The 20490-nt window shown below is 41.4% G+C and overlaps 1 protein-coding gene across 6 annotated transcripts in view; it reads right to left on the bottom strand.

Annotated features, from left to right (window-relative positions):
* Nucleotides 1–20490, bottom strand: part of COLEC11 (collectin subfamily member 11) — a 45489-nt gene that overhangs the window by 17086 nt on the left and 7913 nt on the right. For 3 of the 6 annotated variants that reach the window (XM_064650471.1, XM_064650467.1, XM_064650472.1), the window contains exon 2: nt 3286–3441. In XM_064650471.1, coding sequence (XP_064506541.1) covers nt 3286–3415 — 130 coding nt within the window. In that variant the 5' untranslated portion in view covers nt 3416–3441. Of the gene's footprint in view, nt 1–3285; nt 3442–5816; nt 5972–7249; nt 7426–7903; nt 8467–10878; nt 11000–20490 lie in introns of all 6 variants that reach the window. The other 3 variants (XM_064650468.1, XM_064650469.1, XM_064650470.1) reach the window with 3 other exon arrangements.

Below are 20490 nucleotides of genomic sequence, written 5' to 3'. Positions count from 1 at the left end.
TGTGGATTCTCTGGGACAGGATTTGTCTATGCTTATGTTCATATCCTGTCTCTCTTAAGCTGTACCATCTATGTGCAATGAAAATAGCACACCAAACACTAACTATGTGAGCTATTAAGCATTCTTGGCTGGTGATAACTTTCTTCCATTACTCATATTCCCTGGGTGAGTAGATGCATCATGTGTGGGTGTAAAATACTGTTGGTTTTATTTATCTATCATCAACTTTTTTATGTATTGAATGTCATTCAGACTATTAAGACAATTACTGCTTTAGATTCTAAAAGGGAGACAAAACAAGGTAGCAAACTGAGAATTTAAGCATTCAAGGATTGTTCCATGTTGTTTTTTTTTCTCCACAATAGTAGTAACTTCAATTTCATGGATCTATCAAGAGGAACTGGACCTAAGGAGGAATATGAGTGAGCTATGTAGCAAGGCTTCATCATCCATCCCCTTTTCACACACAACACACTTTTCCCATTATTAATATTGTCAGCTTTCTAAAACATGGTTCAGTCTGCTGTCTGCCTTCTCAGAGCCATGGTTTTTCCGTTCCTCATTTCATCTTATTCCTTTATACTATCGAGTTTATAAAAAAAAAAAAAAACAACGCACGAATAAAAAACAAACCTAGTCCCTAAGACCTGAACTGCTGACCTTAAACTCGTTTGTGCTTTTTCTAGTCTTGATGTCTTTACTGGTTTTCTTCATCATCCATTTCCACCTCCATTCTCATCTCGTGCCCCTTCTGATTCTCTCTTTTTTTCTGTGGGCTCTTAATTGGTTTTGTGTCTTTTTTTTTTTTTTCCCGAGTTTCCAGTCTTTTCATTTGGTCTCATTCTTTCTGCTCTTCTGGTTTTTAGTTTGTTTAGGGTTTTTTTCCCCTGTATCTCTTCCTGTTCTTCTAAAATTCTCTGTGCTTTTGGGTACTTTTCCCTGACGACTTTCTTCTTCACCACCCCATTTGGGCTCCACTTTCTGCACCACTTCTTCAGCTTCTATCTTCTGCCACTCTCATATCCCATGGTCTCCCTAATTTCTTCCATTTCTTCCCTGTACTTATTTTTCCCAAATCCTGCCCAGCAGCAGTATGGTGCTCTGTTCCCCCACCATTGGAGATGTTGCTGGCACTCCAGCTGAGGAGGAGATGGCGCAGATCTAAAAGCTGCAGTGAACAAATCCCACTGCATGGGAGCTGAAATTTGGGCACATAGCCAACATCTGCTCAGTTTAAAGGAAGCCTTGGCCACCGAAATGGCTTGGAGTTGTGCCAGTGGGGGACAGCATTGTCACTTCTCTCAGCCAGTCCCTCTGACAGCGTAGCTGGAGCATTGAGAGCTTTTTGGGGATTTCACATTAACTAGGGCTGTATCAGGCCATTTTGTGCTTCACTGAATTTGTACATCAATCTCTCTCAATTTTGCAAGGCTTACATCTCATGAAATGGAGTGAAATCATTAACATATGATGGTTTTCAGGCCTATTTCTGCTTTCCAGGTTCAGAATTGCCTTTTGCCAAAGGGTCAGGGTCCTGCACCGTTTATATACTTAAAAAACCTCTGCTGTGTATAATAATAATAATAATGATCCTTGCACTAAAATGATAATCATAGATGTTAATTTTGACTGATTACACAAATAAGGAAACTAAGGCAAAGAGGTCACAAAACTTGTCCAAGCCTGTCAACTTCTTTGAAATGAAAAGTCATTTCAAAGCTTCAGTCCCCAGTGCTGTGGAGTCTGACCCTTCAACTGATCTTTCATGTAATTTTGGACAACATATATTTAACTAGCTTGTGTTCTCCACTGTAGTCACATTAACAGCACTATCTTGTGCCTTTTCCACAGTAAACATATTAAACAAATTACTCAAGTTTTAATCAAACCACAGAATTGAGGATATAGTGTTGTCCTTTATAAGTAGGACATCTGCAGAAGGTCTAAACACTATTAAGACTTCAAAAGTCACTTATTGAAGTAAATAGAAAAAAATAGCTTTTGGTTGAGTTCAGGCATCCAAAACTGCACCTATAATAATAAACAAAACAACAATAAATAATAATGAATAAACAAAGGGCTTTTTTATTCCTAAAGCAAATTGGCCAAGCAGAACCCTCACCTTACAGCCCAATTCTCTTGCTTCAAGCACAGGGCAGCAATACACAAATTGGGCAATGTCTAGAGAGGGCAGTTTACACTACAGCCAAATCTATGGCCAGGCTGTGCTCAAAATTTAACTATATGAAAAACTGCAGAACAGAAGTGAGCCTTCTCTTAACAATCAGGTAACCAGAACAGACAGTGCCTGCAGCTCATACTATGTTCCTCAGGCAACTGGGTAAAGCCCAGGTTTGTACTAGAAAAGATTAATAGCATCGCTCCTGATTAGGTGAGTTTTGTGATAGTACAAGGCAAAATTACAAGAAGAAAATGGAAGGTTCATTGTGTGGTTCTTAAACAATGCTTTTTTGATATATTGTTAAGGATAAACTAGTAGGATTTATGGGGTTTTTTTCCTTAGTTAACAAGTACTTTCCCACATTCATAGGTGCTAAATTCCAATAGAAATACTATAGCCTTCACAAGGGAAATTACTGTTATTGACTAAACAGGGCTGGAATTTCACACTGTAATGGATGCTGTTGCTTTAAAATGCTAATTCTTCCCACTGGTTGATTTCTTATGTAAGGTATATTTTTGCTATGAAAAGATCAATAACTTATTACACCATCTTCTTTGGGCAATAGTTTAGGGGTATATTTTATAAAAATGTTGTCTTTTTCCACAAAAACTATAGAAATGCCAAAAACCTAACTACTGTTTTCTTTCTTCTAAAAAGTATTAGAGCTTTCAAAAATCAAGAGAATACAAAGAAAATACTAGAAAACACAAAATACTTCACATTACATTGCAACACAGAAATTAAAATCTCTCCAGGTATAATAAAGTAGGGCCTGATTTTGCAGTCTTTGGCTATGTGTACCACTGTCGAGTATAAACCCAGAGAGAGCAACAAGGTAGTGTGTCAGAGTAACAAGCACTGCTGATCAGGAGTAAATTTGGGAGATTCGTATGCATTCTCTGAACCATGTTTATTTTAACAGATTTAATTTCACCTTATGGACCTTAAAGCTCCATTTTTAAGGAGGCTACAAATGGAACAAATAAGAGGGCAACTGAAAGGCACCTTCTTTGTCTCTGTTAGAAACTGTCAGTGGTGCAAATGAGCCTGTTAGAAGAAAAAAATTAATATTTGAATAATGGAGAAGGCTTTCACATTACCTTTGAGGCCTGGAACAAGAATCTGAACAGAGCAGGACTCCTCTGCAATGTGTTGAGGATATCCAGACCTTAGTAGTGACAGGAAGGCAAGGCTAATTAGAGTCACCAAGAAAACCAGATCTCTCTTCATAATGAGCACTTACAGGTCACTGACTCCTAAACAAAAGAATGAGTAAACAGTTATAAGAATTCCAAAGACTCTCAACAGTTTCTGAACACATGCAGCATCCTTCTACTAACACAACGTATTTTTGCATGCCACAATCCACACAGCATGAGAAGAACACATGCAGCTCCTCCAAGCAGTTTGTGTGTTCCTCAGACACACATGCAACTTGCATCAGCACATTTAGCAGTTTGTTTTGCCATTAGATTGGGTGAGATAAAACTCAGAAGAAATTTAGTTAAAAAGGAGATTAAGCAATGCTAATAATGGACAATTGTATGTTTGGGCTTTTCATTATAGACAGGGATCTGGAAAGGTGAACGGAAAAAATACAGTATATGGGCTTAGAATCATAGAATTGTTTAGACCAGAAAAGACTTCTAAGATCATCAAGTCCAGCCATTAATCAGCAATGCCAAGTCCACTACTAAACCATATCCTTAAGTGCCACATGTACATATCTTTGAAATATGTCCAGGCGTGGTGACTCAACCACTTCCCTGGGCAGCCTGTTCCAATGGCTGACAACCTTTCCACAAAGAAATTTTTCCTAATATCTGATTTAAGCCTCCCCTGGCACAACTTGAGGCCATTTCCTCTCATCCTATTGCTTGTTATTTGGGAGAAAAGACCATCCCCCACCCTACTACAAACTCCTTTCAGGTAGTTGTAGAGAGCCATAAAGTCTCCCTTGAGCCTCCTTTTCTTCTGTCTAAACAATCCCAGCTCCCTCAGCTGTTTCTCACAGGACTTTGTGCTCCAGACCCTTCACCAGCTCCATTGTCCTTTTCTGGACACCCTCCAGCATCTCAATGGCTTTCTTGTAGTGAGAGGCCCAAAACTGAACCCAGGATTTAAGGTGTGACAAGTACAGGGAGACAATCACTGCACTGGTTCTGCTGGCCACACTATTGCTGATACAAGCCAGGATGCCATTGGCCTTCCTGGCCACCTGGCCTTGCACTAAAAGATGTTAGTAATAAGTTCCCACTTAGAAAGAGTGGATATCGCTCTAAAGAGGCAAGTCAATAGAAGATGAGACCTACTTCAATGCCTGAAACTTCACTTCCCATCAACCTGAGCACTGGAATTATGCCCAGCAAATTGTCTGATGCAATAGCCCTCATGTAAGTCATTGAGAGTGGAAAGCAGGTAATATTTCACTGTATCATGCAATGAAGTTACATCAGAGTCTTCAATAACTCCTGAAGAGAATCACCTTTGAAACATCCCCTTGTCTAAGCCTACAAGTGAATGGATTGCCTGAAATTAGGCTGTGAAGAGATGTCTCAGAAAATAGCAGCACAGAAATGGAGTTTGTGTGAAAGGACCATCAAAAGACAGTAGTTAGGGGGCCTGTAGAAATACTTTCATAAAAGTGTTATTTATGTACTTCTGGTATGTTTTTCCAGTCCTTCTTTCACCAAAACTCTGTATTACACAAATAAGCTGAAAGTCATATCAGGGTTTCAAGAGGAAGTACCTGTATATCATCTTTTATAGCTACAATACAGACATGTGCATTTTATATCTAGAGCTATATTACTCTCCTCTCCCTGAATCTCTTCAAAAATAAGTCAGGAAAGATTAGGTACAGGTATAGGACCAGTACATGGGTCTGTATGACTTAACATATTTGGGGTCTAGGACGGTGGAACTATTAATTTTGGGATGATCTGAAGGTATTAAACAGCATAACAGATATCTTAGCAGCAAGACCATGTAGATGACTTTGAAGTTGCAGGAATAAATTGTTCCTCTGAATTACTGTCTAGTTTGTACTTCCATTGTCTCCTAGGAGACTGCAGAAAGGGGGTCTGATGGGAGCAGATTTTGTCTCCCTTCTCATGTGTGGAGGGTATGGCATGAGTCCCACGTCAAGTTGTTCTGCCTCACAACACCCTTGCTATACCATCTGAAGCTTTCCTTCCAAAGGAGAGAGAGCTGCAGCTAAAGGCCCATGCCTTAAAAAGGTGGTGTCTATGCTTGGACCTGGGAAGAGCTCTAAGGTCAAGAGATCTCAATACAGTCATAATCTAGTGAGCTACAGTGGGGCAGGAAATGCTAGGGAAAATCTCGGGTGCTGGGTAATCCTCCCATGGGCAAAGGGAGGAACACGGAAATCTGGAGATTTCCACAACACACCATGTGCTCCTCTAACGGGCCAGGCAGGAACTGCTTCATAGACAAGCTTTGTCAATCTGAAAAAATATCCAGAAGACTGTGGAACTGCTGTTCATATATTTAGGTCATGATAAGTTTTGTCACAATTGCAGTAATATCACTCAAGGCTTCTCAAGAGTGCAGGCAAAATTGACTTTTGGCACCCAATCATGAGGAACCAGAGGTAGAGGAGAGGGCATACCTTAAAATCAGGCATGGGCCTTTAGAGTGGATCCAGAGGAGGGTCACAAATATGATCAGAGAAATGGCACCTCTCCTATGAAGATAGGCTGTTCAGCCTGGAGAGGAGAATGCTCTTGGGAGACCTCATTGTGGCCTTCCAGTACTTAAAATGGTCTTATGAAAAAAAGAAGGAGAGTGACTTTTTACACAAGCAGACAGCGATAGGACAAAGGAGAATGGCTTTAAACTGAAAGAGGAGAGATTTAGATTAAATGCTAGGAAGAAATCCTTTATTGTGAGGGTGGTGAGGCATTGGAACAGGTCACCCACAGAAGTTGTGGATGCCCCATCCCTGGAAGTGTTCGAGGCCAGGTTGCATGGAGCCCTGGACAACCAGGTCCAGTGGAAGATGTCTCTGCCCATGGCAGGGGGATTGGAATTGGAAGATCTTTAAGGTCCCTTCCAACCCAAGCCTTTCTATGATTCTATGATAAAGGTGAACACATAGAACAGCAATAGCTGGGGAGGAAAGGGAAAAGTAACGGAAATTTGGATGCCATGGAGAAGGAGAAACCAGGTCAGCTCCTCAAGGCTCTGACAGACAAAACCAGCAGGAAAATATTTGCTATGTTGCTGTCCTCTGCTGTTCTGAGGCTGGCCCTCTCTTGCCTATGCACAGGGCCAGGCAGAATTACTAGAAATCAAGTCAGGCTGCTGGCCACTTTACAGCTATTTTCTAAGGTTATACAAATTATTTGAACACAGTCTTGATATAGTTTTGAAGTATCAACCTCTGTGAGAGCACTTTCCTCCAAAATACTTTCATGTGCATACTAAAATTACTTTACATACATTAAGCTCGAATCTGGCTACATCTCCCCAGGAGAAGACTCCTGATCCCAGAGTACAAGGCACTGCATCTTGGTGTATCTTGCAGCCTAGAGAAGCTCACTGTATCCACCGTGGACAGTCCTACCTCTTTTTCCTGTCTGTGATTCACAACCATCAGCAAGTAAAAGAGAGAGCAACAAAAAATAGCCAGTAAAAAAGGTTGAGGAGAAGGGTGTTTCTCCAGACCTTCAAAGGTTTCTAAGGCCACTCTTGGCATTTGAATAGTTAGCGCTGGTTGACTAGAAAGTGAGGGAGTCCATAGCAGGAACAGCCTTCGTAATGCCAAGCTAGGGACCAGTGCTCCCTATAGGGAAACCAGTGAGTTGTGGTTGCAACAGCCAGCCAGGAGGATATGCCGGAGACTCATGCCTGGAAGGCTCTTCCAGACACTTGAATGTAGGTATTTAACCCTCAGCAGCAGCCACCCTTGAAAGAAAGGATTTGTGGGCTGAGCAAACAGAGGATGTGGGTCCTACCTGCCTCAGCCTGCAGGTCCCACCCCACAGCCCAGAAGAGCACCTGGTCACCAGCATGCAGGACATCCTAGGAAGGGCATCCCACCTTTTTCTTGTAACAGGGGCACTTCAGGATTCAGAAGATCAGACAGAGAGGCTTTCAAGCCAAGTGGTTCAGATACACAGCTGAAAGCCTGGAAATTAGGCAGTTTCAGCATGAGCACCCAGCAGACTGGTGATAAGGTTTCTTGACAGACAAGCTGGAGAGCAGAATTAAACAGCCTGAGATGGAAGAAGGAATTGAAATTAGGAGGGTGCTCCAGTCTCTGCATCAGTGAATAAAAGGCAGCATCATCTCCTCTGTCTGCATTTTATGAGGATTTAGATGTATTCAGACTCCAATTGAAAGATCAAAGACTCCAGGTATGTTAAATATTAATCTGCCTTTGCAAACTCCTACACAGCTCAGAGATGAGACAGACATTGAGAAGTAGAGAACTGTCAAGGCTGCTTGTTAGCTCTGCTCAGCAGCCAGATATGAAGGATTTTCTGGGGAAAACAAAACCTCCAATGAAGCTTCAGCACATTCCCCACTACCTGCTGCTGGGCTTACAAGCCTCAGTGACAGAGGAGATACACCTCACCCTATTTTGTGTTAGGTCAGCTCACAGAGAAAACAGACTTGTTCTAGAAAAATGAGCTTCTTTAGTGTCAGTCAGGTTACAACACCCAGATCTGTACAAACGCTCAGGGAAATTACCTTGGTCTGAGAAGAGCCACTAACAGAAGAAATCCCTGAAGAGGTTGCAGATTAAATACTTTATAGAGTCTGCATCTGCAGTAAAGGGACACATTAGTAGCAGAAATAAAACCAAAAGCACTTTGGATATCACTTTCTCCACCTTTTCCTGCTTTCAAAAGAAACCTCTCCTGCAGCTAAAATTGCATCATATGGCTGAAATAAGAGTTTGATATCCAGGTATATGCCACAGCAGCATCTTTCATTTTAAAATCGTCAAAAATTCCTTGCCTTTCCGACCTACCTTCAAGTCCTTTCAGACCCAGACTCATAAAGGCATTTAGAAAACCGAGCCCCACTGAAAGTGATCCTTACAAAAAGGTACTAGCCTGTTTTTTCAAATGCTATCTTGGTCTCAGTATTTGGAGTATCTTCAGCATCAGTAAAACCAATGCCAGAGAGAAACCTAGAGATGTTCAGCATTTATAAAAGTATGAATGTTTTCTCATTGTCTAAGCAGGGGTCAGAAGTTTAATTTGCAGCACTTATAACAGCGGCCATTAAATCAGTGTAAGCTGAAAGCACTGAAAAACAAAATTAGAAGAGGAGGAAAAGGCAGCATTTACTTAAAAAAAAAAAAAGTTAGTAAAATGCCTCTATTTCCATTAGGAACAAAAACATATCAATGCAAACAGCACAACAATTTCCAAACAACTTTTGAGACCTGTCAGCTTTAGGAAATCTACCTCACTTGGCAAGAGAGAAGAGGCTTTACAAGCCAAGCTTCAAGTGACAAGTCCTTGAGAGACCATCGGAGAATCCCCAAGGCCCCACAGGCTTGCTCAAAACTGCTGCAGGACTGGCCAGGCCAGCTGGCCTCTAGCACTCCTTGAGCTCCCACACTTCCTCCCCGACACTGGATCGAAAACTTGGAGATCACTTCAGCCAGCAAATGCCTCATGCATGGAGTTCCTGTATCTGCCAGTGGCTGCTCCACAAGGGTCAGCAGCTTGTTACGTTTTGGATTTAGAATCAACAACACAGATGATCTGCCCAGTTGAAACCAAATGGCTGAAAAATGCAGAAGGCAAACGATGCTTGCTGGCATTAGTGCTCAGCCAGCCAACAGTTATGGAGTAACTCTAATCCTCTGTATAATCCTATGAGATCTTTGAGCTGTTTTTATTTCACTATTACTGAGTTGTTTTCATTCTTATTATGATTTTTGTTGTTATTTTTAAAACTATACTTTATTCTTGGGTACCTGAGCTGAATTATCTTTATTGCGAATTAAGTATGTTCCTAGTACAGACACACACATAAATCTGCAGAGCCACAGCCACATTTGGTGACTTTCCCAAGCAGGTTTGAGTCAGCACTACAGACATAGCAATAACTTTCAAGGGTTTTCACTCCCCTGACTTTTCAAGCCCTCATCATTCATGTCCCGACACCTCCCAGAACAATCGGGCAGTTTGTCTGTCCTCAAGCACTGTGGCAGGCCCTAAGCTACATTCTAGCAGATGCAACGCATGCCCACAAAATTACACCAGTGAAATAGCAGGCTGTGACACAGACCTCATGCTATTTCGAACATTTTGAACAGATGATTTAAATTAAATTAAGTCCCAGGATACAAGGGTACCACCAGCACTCAGCACAGACTAGGGATAGGTTTCTGGGGGAAGTGGTGAGAGGCAGAAGGGACAAGCCTCCAGTGCTGTTCACACAAGCTGCTTTTCACCCCTTGGCCCAAGGGCTGCAGATCCTTCCCTGGGGAAGATGCCTTTCACACTAGAGATGAAACTTGTGTCACTGACCTCTTCTTTCTCCATTACAGCCTTGCTGATCATCCTAACCTACCGATGTTTTGTGTAGCTATGCTTGTACTTTATCTAAGCGTTTTCTCATTTGTCCTCCCAGCTCCCTTGTGCGTTACCTTGGGTAATCAAGAGTTCACTACTTAGCTAGACTATAAAAATCAGAATCAGTTACAAAGCTGTTTAAACAATGATCATTATCGTAACATCGCAATGCTCTCAAGTTAAATTCTACATGTTGATTTAAAGGTTGAAGCAATGGACTTGAAAGACTGAAAAAAAATCCCTAAATATTAATACTGTAGAATTGCAAAAAATAGGACCGTAACTGCTGCAGTTACCAAGTCTCTGTGAAATCTATGGAGCATGGAGTAGTGTAAAGCAGAGATATAACACGTTTCAGGTCCTGATGATGCTGAAGAGCAGCGTTTGTTGCAGAGGACAAAAGAGTGAGCCTAGCATTACCTAACAACCTAACTGATAGGAAGTCTTTGGTTACTCCCCAAAGTACACTTAATTCTGGCACAATAGAGCCTCAGCCAATATTTGTGAGGTACAAGGGACTATTAGTTCTGCCTATACAATGTAGATGCCTTTGACATATGTAGGAATAGTAGTCTCACTTTTCATCAAGAAGAATGTTTGTAAAAACTGGGACAAATTTTTCCTGATGTTATTCTGCTCAAGTCAATGAATTCATGTTAGAATTAACTTACTGTAATCTGTGTTAAAAATATAAAATCAGAGCTTCAGGGTAAGATGAAAATAATGCCAGAAGGGGGCAAGTATGTTTTCAAAACCTTTAACTAGAGGGAGATGGGACCCAGGTGCCAAATCTTTCACAATAGTTCTCTATGGCTTTTCAGTCAGTAGAAAATAATGCTCAAGTAGAATTTTATCTTTATGTAAAATGTTGGTCAGATACAACTAAAGAGAATTTCTCCTGCAATGTTTTAATCCAAGTCCCTACTAGATTACAAGATCTCTGTTGTTTGCAGCTATATTTTACAAAAACAGTTTGCAGTTTTGGATGTCATCCTTAATATATGTCAGATCAAATTTTCAGTATTCTTTACCTCCCCAAAATGCCAAAAAAAAAAAAAAAAAAACCAAAAACCACAAAAAAAACCCACAAAAACACCACAGAAACAAAAACACCACCAACAAAAAACTTACCAGGCTTCAAATGTAGGTGTCAGTTCTTCTAAAACCTATGTCTAAACCATCTCAGTTCATCCCTGTTCCCATAAAGCATTTACATGAGTACCTGATGCTATCCCCACACACAGTTTTATTTCTGTAGGAAATAAAACACCAAGGATTCACCATGAAACAGTGAATAATGTGGAGAATGTTGCAGCGTACTTTTATTTACATGAATAAATATATATTATGCACATATGCATTTGTAATTTTATTTATGAAGCTTTAAGGCATTGCTTTTCTTCCCTTCTCATCCACAGAGGCTTAGGACTGGTTGCAGAAGTTGGGGTATTTGTGTAGTATTTAAGTGGTTAATGCCCATTCAAGCAACTTATGCTTTCCAACACATTATCACTCTCCAGGTGCTTGGAAGTTTTCCTAGGGGGGCCTGACAGTTGTTTTCTTGAGGGCACTGGACAGGCTCAAAAGGCAAACTCAGCATGGGGAGGGTGGTTCCAGTCCTGCAGCTACATCTTTGGAGGCGTAGAGAACAGGCAGAAAGGACTATCAAGGCCCCATCTGATCATCCCAGCCATGGCAGCAGTGGCACCTGCCTTTTGCACAACAGAAATGCCACTCAAGTATTGATCCAAAAAGTGTGAAGAACCAGCTACGGAACATCCTTAACTTGAAAGGATTTGAACCCACAGCTCCAGTTCCCCAGGAGAGTAATTGCTAATATTGGGTGGACACAGTGAAATTAGAATGCACTCAGGCATGCCACATTAAAGGATGGAAGGAAGCAGGGAAGAAGCCTGATGATGAAGCCAGCTCAAGCTTAGTGTGGTAGGACACTAGATTAAAAAGGGGAAAAATTAGTGTTCTCCCTTCCCTGCTTTCTGTTTTCATGTCCCACAATGGACTCATGTATAAACACAGGGGCAGATCAGGAATGCCCAGACAGAAGACAAAATCTAAGCAAAGCAGTTTATGAGGCTAGAGGAAGAGAAAGACAAGATAGGAGACTTAGAATGTAGATCACTAGTTGGAAAAACACAAAGCAAAAGCGAAAAACCAGAGGTCTGACAGAGAAAGGACAGATGACCAACGGCACCATCCCAGAGGGCAAGTGGACAGGAAAAATGTTTGCTTTTGGTTGCCTCAGCATCCTACTGAGGAGAAGAAACACAGAGCAGAAACAGCTTTTGTCCCCCTTTTCTCACACATTAGATAAGTGACAGCTATTTTTAAAGGAGGTTCTAAAAATAATGGGAAGCTGCCTAAGAATAAAGACTGTTGCCCAGTTCCTCCCAATGCTGCAAGTATGACACCTCAAAAAGTGAACCACAAGACAGAGCACAGCTGGCATTAGCAGATGCCTATTTATCAGAACAATTTTGTTTAGATACAGACCTCAAGCTGAGGCTAGTTATAAACAGACCCTTGGGTGGGATTTATCTGTTCAGGCTTAGGTGGTCAGTCTGAGAAAATCACCCTGAGCTCCCTGTATTACCAAGTCAGAGAAAGGCACCTTGGCACGTGGATTCATTTCATCCCAATGCAGGATAGATAACTGACTCTGGAGGTACCTACTCATTGCCCAGTACGACTATCTCAGCCTTGTAGGTAGGTGAGGAGTGTCCTACCATCACTAATTACCTAAGTCAATCTATGGGTGGGCTAACAGCAGCCTGGCTTCCTACAGCAGTCACATACTACCCTCCCCTTCTCTGTACTGTCACCAACTGCCAGCTGATCCCATCATGAGCTAGCACAGGCAGTAAGCTATTCTTCTTTCTGTAATGTTGTTTTTCTGTTGATTTAGATTCTTGGTTCCTGGTGAGGGTAAAATGGCCATCATTCCTGCAAAAATTATGCCAGGCAAGGAAAGAAATGCCCTTGGCAGCAGCTGAGATGGCCTTCAGTGTGTTGCTAAAATGTGCCCTCGCATGCCAGAAGCATACAGAAAGCAGAAAGATGCATAAGTGAAAGAATACAAAGGACTAAATTCACCAGAAAAAAAAAGTCCAGCACATAATTAGAGTGGGAACATTTTAAAAGGAGGAGATATGGCAAAATACCAGGCTGCAATGGAAAATAATATCCAGCAAAAGATACAGGCCATAGGAAGTAGAACGACATCAGGCATTTTGCAATAGCATGCAAGCTACTAAGAGTCATGGAAATGATCCAAGGGTGTTATCCTCAAATGACAAGTACATACTTCTTGGAATTATATCCTCAATATAACAAAACACCATGGTACATAAGCATGCATGATCAAAATCTGGCATTTGAACTGGGGCAATATCACGGCAATTTCAACAAAAGGTTCTTTTTGTTCTCAGGCTGGGAGATGAAATAACACTCTATATGTGATCCTATGCTGAAGCTTTCCTAAAGGTTTTCAAAGATAAGTCCTGCCTGATCAACCCAGTGGCCTTCTATGGTGGAGTGACTACATCAGTGGACAAGGGAAGTGCTACAGATGTCATTTATCTGGACTTCTGTAAAGTCTTTGGCACAGTCCCCCACATCATTCTTCTCTCTAAACTGGAGAGAGATGAATTCGATGAGTGGACTGTTGGATGGATAAGAAACTGATTGGATGGTTGCATCCAGAGGGTTGTAGTCAATGGCTCAGTGTCCCAATGGACATCAGTGACAAGTGGTGTCACTCAGGGGTCTGTGTTGAGACCAGTTTTATTTAATATCTTCTTTAATGACATTTGCAGATGACACACCTGAAGGACGGGAGGCCATCGAGAGGAATCTGGACAAGCTCAAGAAATGGGCCCATGGGAATACCCTTGGTTCAACAAGACCAATTGCAAGGTGCTGCACCTGGGTCAGTGTAACCCCCAGTATCAATCCAGGCTGGGGGATGAACAGATCAAGAGCAGCCCTGCCAAGAAGGACTTGGGGGTAGCGCTGGTGGATGAGAGGCTAGACATGAGCTAGCAATGTGCACTCAAACCAGAAAGCCAAACGTGTCCTGGGCTGCATCAAGAGCAGTGTGGCCAGCAGGTCGAGGGAGTTGATTCTGCCCCTCTACTCTGCTGTCATGAGACCCCACCTGCAGTGCTGCATCCAGCTCTGCAGACCCCAGCACAGGGGGGACACCGACCTTTCGCAGCAAGTCCAGAGGAGGCCACCAAGATGACCAGAGGGATGGAGCACCTCTCCTGTGACATAAGGCTGAGAGAATTGGGATTGTTCAACCTGGAAAAGAGAAGGCTTCAGGGTGACCTAATTGCAGCCTTACAGTACCGGAAGGGAGCCTACAAGAAGATGTGGACAGACTTTTTACAAGAGCATGTAACAGGACAAGGGGGAAGGGTATCAAACCAGAGTAGGTTTAGATTAGATATTAGGAAGAAACTTTTTACTGTGAGGGTGGTGCAGCACTGGAACAGGTTGCCCATAGAGGTTGTGGATGCCCCATCCCTGGAAGTGTCCAATGCCAGGCTGGACCGGGTTTTGAGCAAACAGGTCTAGTGGAAGGTGTCCCTGCCCATGGCAGGAGGGCTGGAACTAGATGATCTTTAAGGTCCCTTCCAACCCAGGCCATTCTATGATTCTACGATATCTTCAATGGAGAAATGACAGCTGATCTTCATAGCAATAGTACTACCCAATGTCCTTTTTTTCTTAGAGTGCTGACACACCTTTCCAAGTGCAGATAAGGGAAAGAAGGCAAAAGAAAGGGGAACCTATCTAAACAGCTCCCCACCTTAACAGAAAATATATGGTTGGTACACAGAAATGGTTCTAGAAGCAAAACGCAGTGGGAAAATAAACAGGGTTTTATGGGTCTGATGTGACTTAGTAGAAGCACACACAAAGACACACAATTCCAGCAGACAACTAGACACTGACAAAGTTCTCAGAAGTCGAAGTATTCTCACACTAATATGCTACAGCAGACTTTCACTAATCAGTCTAATATCATTGGCAATAGTCATAACCCTACTTAAAAGACATGCCAAATGGAACCTAGCTGAAAGAATATCTTCCAGTGGCAAAATTTCCTAAAGCAGTTCTTACACATACCACAATATCTGTGCTCGAAATCCTTTGCCATGTACAATGCATCGGTTGACAAATATTTTTAAAAACTGAAAAAGAGTAAAAGTGACTGTATTCAGTGTAAGATGCTTTTGACAATCTCATCTCATTTTGAAAAAGAAATATGAATTCAGGAAAAATAGACAGAATGTGTTGAACACAATTTGAAAACAAGCGTGTTTATCTGAATTCATATAACCTGAAGGTGCTACTTCCCTGACCTGTATACCATGATGCTTCTGTTACCAAAAGATTCTTTAGGATGACAATTCCCTTTGGGAATTTTTCATTTAAGTCCTTTCATCTAACCAACTGCCCTGAGAGATTTCTCTATTTTAATAATGTACATTTCTAGGGAATAATACAACAAGCTATGTTAGTAAGTGATAACTACTGGCATCTCCATCTGCTTTCGTACTCAGCAAATTCTCTAACAATAGCAGCAGATGCACCTTTCACACAGCTAGAACATGACCACAGGCCAGCTGCGCACAAATTAAGAAGCTGCAGAACAGCTAAGCAACGATCACTTGAACCTCCAACTTGTGTCCGTTGAGAATTTATAGGGCATGTACAGGAAAAAAACTAATGCTACTGTTCTGGTTATGCAGCTACCAGTAAAATAAAAGGTTTCAGAAGAGTTAAAGAGTACACTGACCTGAAATCCCAACATCTGCCAGTTGACTTAAGGAAGAATGAAGGACAAAAATGACGTGTCGCAGTTAGTGCTGCCAAAACGATGGCACCAACTCTACATATAGAGGAAACTCCACGTACCCAACACTGCAGTTGCAACATTTAACATCGCCTTCCCTAAAATTAAGGAACAATGTGAATGCAACCACGTGTGAATTAAGTCTGAATGGGAAAATGCACATTTAAACACAGGGTTGCTCAGGAGACAGAGTAAAAACTGTCAGAGCAGATGTGGTGAGTTGACCTTGGCTGGATGCCAGGTGCCCACAAAGCCATTCTATGGGTTTTACATAAGTCATAAAAAGTAGAGAGTGACTAAAGACTTTTTGACACGCCACAATTATACAAAAGGTAATTCTGACACATGGCCTGGGTTGGAAGGGACCTTAAAGATTGCCTGGCTCCAATCCCCCTGACGTGGGCAGGGACACCTTTCACTAGACCAGGTTGCTCAGAGCTCTGCCTAACTCAGCCTTGAACAGTTACAGGAATGGGGTATCCATAACTTCTCTGGGCAAACTATTCCAGAGCCTCACCACTCTCACAGTAAAGATTTTCTTCCTAATATCTAATCTAAACCTACTTTCTTTCAGTTTGAAGCCCTTTCCCCCTTGTCTTGTCACTACACACCCTTGTAAAAAGTTTCTCCACATCCTTCTTGATGGCTGCCTTCAGGTACTGGGAGGTTGCAATTAGATCACCCCAAAGCCTTCCTTCTCCAGGTTGAACAAACCCAATTTGTGATGATATTGAAGAGGAAAAGAAGAAAATCTCCAATAAAGAGGTTTTTCAGCTGCAGCTCATAACACAGCTCTTGTTACATCACCTCACTTTATCTCTACATTAGCTTTAAACTTCAAGTTCACTGCACTGCAAATGCACCTGTGGGTGCTGCCTACAGATCCATTGCCCTGGAGTCGCCCCAGCATGCATGATGAGCCCTTCTCTTGCTCTGCCACATATTCTCAGTGTCTGCTTCCTTAACATTTCCTGAACGTAACTCCACCCCAGTGAGCCATCAGAGACCTGTTTTCTCATTAACACCATTCTGACAAGGAAGCTCATTGAGACGCATTTTTCTTTTCCTATGTAATAAGACATTTTTTGCTGTTCCCTGGGCTAGGCCTTCATTACATTCTTGTCTAATGTTTTTATCTTGATTGGTCATAATTACTGTGCCATCTAACATTTCCAGTTCTTTCACATATCAATTTTTTAAAGCTCTTTGTTTTAATTTCCAAAAATTAGATGATCTCTTACAAATCTTTCTCTGATGATAATCAAAAATTCTACTTACAAGTAGAATAAAAATTATAAAATCACTTATATTGTTTTGTCCTTCCAAATGAGCAGACTGACCCTGGCATTCAGACCACATGGAGATCAAATCAACATCTGATCCATGGTCTCTTGAAGGCCCATGGATCATTTCTAGAGAGTCCACTAAAGATGCATAAATGCATGCCTATTTTCAGCAAGTTTCAGTATCTGCTAAAATCATCAGCACCATAACAGGAGATTTTGGGGTGATCCACAACTAAGCCTGATAATCACTCAAATTAAACTGAAAATCTTAGAGTGTTGTCTGTAGAAATGTTTTCTTGTTATTATTTATACTTATTCTGCAGTTAGTAAGCAAGACAAAAAGAAAATAATCACAGAGTGAGCCACGCTTAAGACTAGACAAAGACAGGCACCAGGAACCGAAGCACACCTATGGACACAGCTTTACTCTTCAAGATCCCTACTCAAAACCCAGCCAAAGCTGAGGCAGTTTCTCTTTCCACTCTCCATCCTTTGCCCACATTCTTCACCCCTAAACCTCCAGATGAGAGCTGCTTTAGTCAACACTACCCCTGAATCTGTATCTGTGGCCTCATCCCACGTTCAAAGCATCCAAAAACATCTCCTAACAATTCAGCCACCTTAAGAGGCAGTAGGTTCCTGTGGTTTTATTGGAAAACTTGAGCACCCAAGCTTTTCTCAGTGTACAGACCAGGGATAGTCAACATCTTGCCTGAAGAGAACAAGACACTATTCTCCCACCTAGTCCATTTATGCCCATCAAGGAAACATACCCAAATTCATTCAGTCTCCTCTAAGCACATGATAAACAGGAAGGATAGAAAACACTGCCATTCCCTTCTAAAACATGGTGGGGAGATGCTTCTCTCTTGCAAGCTAGCTTCTTATGCAGGCTAGCTTCTCATGCCAAAGGAATAGACTTCCCTGGACTGTTTAGACCTTCTCTTTCTTCTTGTATAAATTCAAAGCAGTATCAACAATTGGAAACTGCCTTGGGAGCTGTGGACACAATCCACAGTGGTTCCATTTCCAAATTACTATGTTGGTTAGTGACAAGGGCACCTTTTCAGCAGATGGGAGGTGGGGGTTTGAAGCAGTGCAATGAGCTGCATCTAGATCTCCTGCTTCCCAGGTAAGTAGTCCCGGACGGTACGTTATTAAATGACAGCTGGGTAGCAGCAGTTCATTTTTCAAAGAGAACTATAGAAAACTCTTTTCTCAGAGCCATTTTTCAAAGCCTCCATGCTTGAAGGAAAACTGGGCACGCACATTCAAGGCAAGCTTCCACCTCCTGGAACTTGAGTTTCTCCAGGCACTTGGCACTAGAGATAGTGAATTTATCCACTCCTACATCCAGCAGAGGGAATCATGAAGCACCTCTCTCACAAACAATTTTCAGACAGCTGCTGTGGCCCTCACACACTTGGCTGCCTGTGGCGAGTCACCTTCTTCAGCACTTAGGTCTCCTCCATTCACTCCATATAGCAGCTAAACATTGCTGATTCTTGGTCTGGAGCCTGGTATCGACCTTGCAGCACTGTGACACTGTTTGTTCATGTCTATGCTTCATTCATGTGCTGTACTATTGGACTAGATGATTTTTTAACCAACCCAAACCGTTCTATGATACGTTGCAGAAGGAAACCAATGTAAACCCTAAAACTCCCCATCATCTGTCTTACTGCTCTGTCCTGGCCTCCAGGACACCCTATGGAACTTCTAACTAATCTTCTGATACAGTTTTGAGGCAGTAGCATCCAAACAGTCCCAGCAGCTAAGGAACCTTGGATCCTAATGAACAAGTAAGAGACTGGTGCACTAATGAAGAACTTGAGCAGACCAACTTCCATTCTTTTCTTGTCTACAGACATCTTATACAACTAGAGGCAAATCACCCAGGACTACATTTTTCTGAAGAGACACTTAAATGGGCGAGATGAGACCTTGCTGGATTTTCAAAACCCGACTCTTTCTAAAGCTTCAGGCTCCTACTAGGTTGTTTGCCTCTTGAACTCAGAGTTCTTAAAAGATCTTAAAATTCAGCCATGCTCCCTTGCATTTTTTCAGTTCTGAATATATAAAATGGAGCACGTTTAGCACAAAAGTTGGCAGAAGCACTAACAAAGCCTTTGAAACATTATTAAATATTCTCTCCCTTGTACAGTTGTTTGCATGGATAAAAACATCAAAAGGCTTTAAACCTTCTACTGACATATCACACGGTTTTGAAGGGTCCTACTCTCACGGCTGAAAAACAGGATGGCTCATGTGCAAAACAGAAGGAAGGAGTCGAAATTTAAGAAGCTGCCAACTAGTTATTGACCAGCTGATGCCTTATGAGCCCAGTCTGTGCCTCTTTCACTACACTACCTTTTCCAAAATACATCTTAACACTCCTTTCATCAAGGGAAATTAAAATAGCCAGATCCTGACCATGCAGCTGTATGGGAAGTGTGGTTCAGCTGTGAAGTTCAGCCAGTAGTGAAATGCAGTGCAAAGCACAAACTACACTTCCCCAGAGAAACCATGAGAATATTTTTGGCTAAATTCTCCTGGTTTTCAGCCAAAATAATTTGACAGAAGAACTAAACTATCCCAGAGAACTGACACTTTACTTTAAAAAGGTATTTTGCCAGAAGTCTTCCTACTTCAAAAGGATTCTGGCTTAAGAGTTTTTGAACAGCCCTAAAGATGACTAAATAAGAGCTTTAGAAACAGTGTAAAAATCACTCAAAAGTAATCAGAAAAAACCAGTTTTGAACATAATGTACAGTTACAAATTACACAGATTTCTGCTGCTTCCACACTGCAATTCTCTGCTGACTCTGGGACTATGCCATGTTTAAAATGCCATTTTGACTATGAATTTAAGTTAAATATTTTCTTTCATATATTAATTCAAACAATAATTTCATTGTAACAGATACATTTAAGAATTTAATGAAAGACAGTCCAAACATTTTTAAAAGGAATACTCAACTTGGAAGTCTAACTTCTTGTCTACAGCATCAGCATACCTTACCGGTGCTGCATAAGTAACATACTAACATTTTAGGGATGGTATCATTGTTATAAGTGAGACTTTTAAATCAGTGTTTGTATTGTATTTTCTGATCACTGTAATGCCTTAAATGTTCGTGATCATGTAAACGATCATACAGATATGAAATATAAAAGATCTCAGCTACAGAGAGGAAAACATAGGGTAACAGTTTTTACATTTGCCATATTTTAAAAATCTTTCAACACCCAAGGGTCAAAGTTGTAGTATTTCCAGTCCAGTTGCTCTGTTTCACTATATGGCAAGTAAAGTTGGGTAAGATTCTCCACATCTATTTGATTTTGCTCGAAAACAATCCCCCTTCTGAATTTCACTGCCTATACTGAGCACATTTGTATGTATGCACAGAGGTCAGAATGGAAACTTGCAAATCCCTTATGAATCTCAATTTTTCATAGCTCATAACTGAAAAGCAGACATACGTGCCCTTCTGCTTACCAAAGTATGGTTTATTCTCATATCCCTCCTCATTTAGAACAAGATTTTTTATCTTTACACATCCTTATATCTCATTA

The sequence above is a fragment of the Pseudopipra pipra genome, chromosome 3, assembly GCF_036250125.1.
Source record: "Pseudopipra pipra isolate bDixPip1 chromosome 3, bDixPip1.hap1, whole genome shotgun sequence".
Lineage (NCBI taxonomy): Eukaryota > Metazoa > Chordata > Aves > Passeriformes > Pipridae > Pseudopipra > Pseudopipra pipra.
Note: the sequence above shows the minus strand (reverse complement) of the source record. Positions and strands in the feature narration are given on the sequence as shown.